This window comes from Eurypyga helias, unplaced genomic scaffold (genome assembly GCF_000690775.1).
Source record: "Eurypyga helias isolate BGI_N326 unplaced genomic scaffold, ASM69077v1 scaffold37918, whole genome shotgun sequence".
NCBI lineage: Eukaryota > Metazoa > Chordata > Aves > Eurypygiformes > Eurypygidae > Eurypyga > Eurypyga helias.
In genome coordinates, this window is record NW_010265702.1 from 2,752 (window position 1) to 5,273 (window position 2,522).

Sequence of the window (2,522 nt, forward strand, 5' to 3'; positions counted from 1 at the left end):
AGCCAGGATCTGACCCCAGATGGACTTGGAGGTGCCCACTGGCCCCTCCGAGGGGCTCGGCCAGCGCGGAGCAGTGGTGGGGGTCCGTGCGCAGGCAGCGTGGGGGGAAGAGCAGGATGGTGCTGTGCTGTGCTGGCAGCAGCACACGGGTACAAACCCGCCCGCACCCCCGAGGAACCCCTGTCCCGCCGTGGGGGTGGGAGACGCTGGGCTCCTCATCCTGAGCTCCTCCGTGCTCATGCAACGGGGAAATCGTCCTGGCACTGCGACCTGTTTCTTCATAAAAACATCGGGAAATCCACGCCTGACCCGACACACGAAATCCTCAGAAACGTTACCAAACGGAGCAGCCCTCGGGGAGCGCACTGGGATGCGGCAAGTCCCCAGCCGCCAAAACGCGTCTCGACGAAGCACAGCAAGTGACTCGCGTACGTACCAGCCCGCTGGCTTTAACCAGGGGAGCTTCCAGGTCCGGGTAGACATTCTCCAGGTACCACCGGAAACTTTTGCACCGGAGCTTCTTTCGCAGTTGGATTTGTTGGGTCAGGTCGCCGACATCCAGATTTTTCAGGACTAAGTGGTAAGCGTGGCCGTAGAACAGCTCCTTGTACTCGTCCAGCCAGACCTCTGCGACGCGCGCCAGGTTCCTCTCCACGGTTCTCACCCGATCTTTCGGGAAGGAATAAGGGTTGTCGTTCCTGAAAATGTGCCCAACTCTGGAGCACGGAACTATCTCAATCTCTCCTCCGCACATCCAGACCTGCGAAACAGAGGTCACGGTGATAGAAACATGGGAAAATCATACAATCACAGAATGGTTGGGGTTGGGAGGGACCTTAAAGCCTTAAACCTGTTACCCCTTGACTTGTCACTCCCTGCCCTTGGAAAAAGCCCCCCCCCAGCTTTCTTGTAGCCCTCCAGGCACTGGAAGGGGCTCTGAGGTCTCCCCGGAGCTTCCCTTCTCCAGGCTGAACCCCCCAACTCCCCCAGCCTGTCCCCATGGCAGAGGGGTTCCAGCCCTCGGAGCATCTCCGGGGCCTCCTCTGGACTCAATTCAAATGGAAAACGTGCTGAGGGTGCGCCCAACCCACAGATGTCAGGTGCTGGCTTTGTACAGGCCAGAAGAGAAGCGGAGGATTCACTCAACTGCCGGGAGTAACGGGGTCCCGGGAGAGCCCCCACTGAGCCCCCAGCCCCTGTGCCAGGTTGGTGGGGATGCCGATGCGCGGGACAAGCTGCCGAGCGTGACATACCTTGAATGAAAGCTCCATATTTTCACCTCCCCAAACATCCAGCCCCGGGTCGTATGTTCCTAGCTCAAAGAAATACTTCTTGTGGATGGAAAAGAGGCCACCGGCCATGACCGGGCATCTGGGAACAGAGAGGGCACACGGCGTGTCAGCTGGTTGGGAAGTGCCCGTCCTCGTCCCCTTCTTGGGCAGGGGGATCATCGACAAGCTGCGGGCTACTAAACGCCCAGGAGAGTGGCCAAGCCTATGCTCACAGAGACAGCAAAGGCCACCCAACGCGTCACTTCGCTGCAGACGCAACGTTAAAATAGATGGGATTTGGGTGGCTTTACCCAGCCCGAAAGCCCTAAGGGGCATGGAAACACACCGTGGTGTCCCCCCGCGGCCTGGGCTGCGCTGGCAAAATGCCCGCAGGGTCACAGGGGTGAGAAAGGCTTGGGGGGGTTGCCAAGTGTGACAATATGATTGCCCACAGTGCCTTGTCCTCCTCACCAGCAAAGGAAAAACATCGGCCTCGAAGGAGCCCTTGTTGCTCAGTTATTAACCAAGGAACAGTCTGGTCCACCAAACCCTCACATTTGGGTTTTTGTACCTGATGATATCAGTTTCCTTGATCTTGTTTTTCTCAATGACCTCCTGCGGAATCTGCCTCCATCCGAAATTCATTGGCCAAGTGAAAATCCCACGCTGAAAGTTATCCACGGTCATGTAACTGAAGGGAGAAAAGAGCGGGATGACTAAGCCTGAGTCACACTCCTGATGGAAATGTCACCGTTAATGAGCGAAGATGAGTATCTGTACCTAATTAAACCAAGACTTCAACGCGTTTCATCAGGAATCCTCTTCGTGTGCTAAAAGTCATGCAAAAGCAGAAAGGTGTGTGCAATAAAGGAAAGGGCCACATCCACCGCTGATGTTAATGAATGTTGTTATTGTTAATTAATAATGTCATCCCTCGGGAAACGCTGCCAAGAGCCAGTTGGGAGGCCTGGACCTGGGTCTTGCGTTAATTAATACGTTGGTGTTCCCAGTAAGTGGCTTTGCTGAGCCCCCGAGCACGGGTTTGGGGTTTCCCAGGGGTACGAGCCATCCTACCTCATGTCCTTGTCGCTGATGACCTCGATGACGGGGCAGGCGACCTTGGCCCGGCTCAGGCGGACCCTCTCCAGCAGTGGCTCCAGCCACCCCACGTTGCACTCCACGTGCGAGTCCAGGAACGTCAGGACGGCGCCTGCAGCAGAGCCCCGGCGACGTCAGCCCTCAGGCGCCCTG

The 2,522-nt window shown here is 57.1% G+C and overlaps 1 protein-coding gene across 1 annotated transcript in view; it reads right to left on the reverse strand.

The window, feature by feature from the left end:
- LOC104513472 (polypeptide N-acetylgalactosaminyltransferase 5-like) overlaps positions 1-2,517 on the reverse strand; it is a gene marked incomplete at both ends in the record, with an annotated part of 4,838 nt that extends 2,321 nt beyond the window's left edge. Inside the window, 5 exon segments of the mRNA XM_010156830.1 lie at positions 437-760; positions 1,254-1,371; positions 1,843-1,962; positions 2,346-2,490; positions 2,493-2,517. Of these exon segments, the coding sequence (XP_010155132.1) occupies positions 437-760; positions 1,254-1,371; positions 1,843-1,962; positions 2,346-2,490; positions 2,493-2,517 (732 nt within the window).
- Positions 2,518-2,522: the final 5 nt, after the last annotated feature.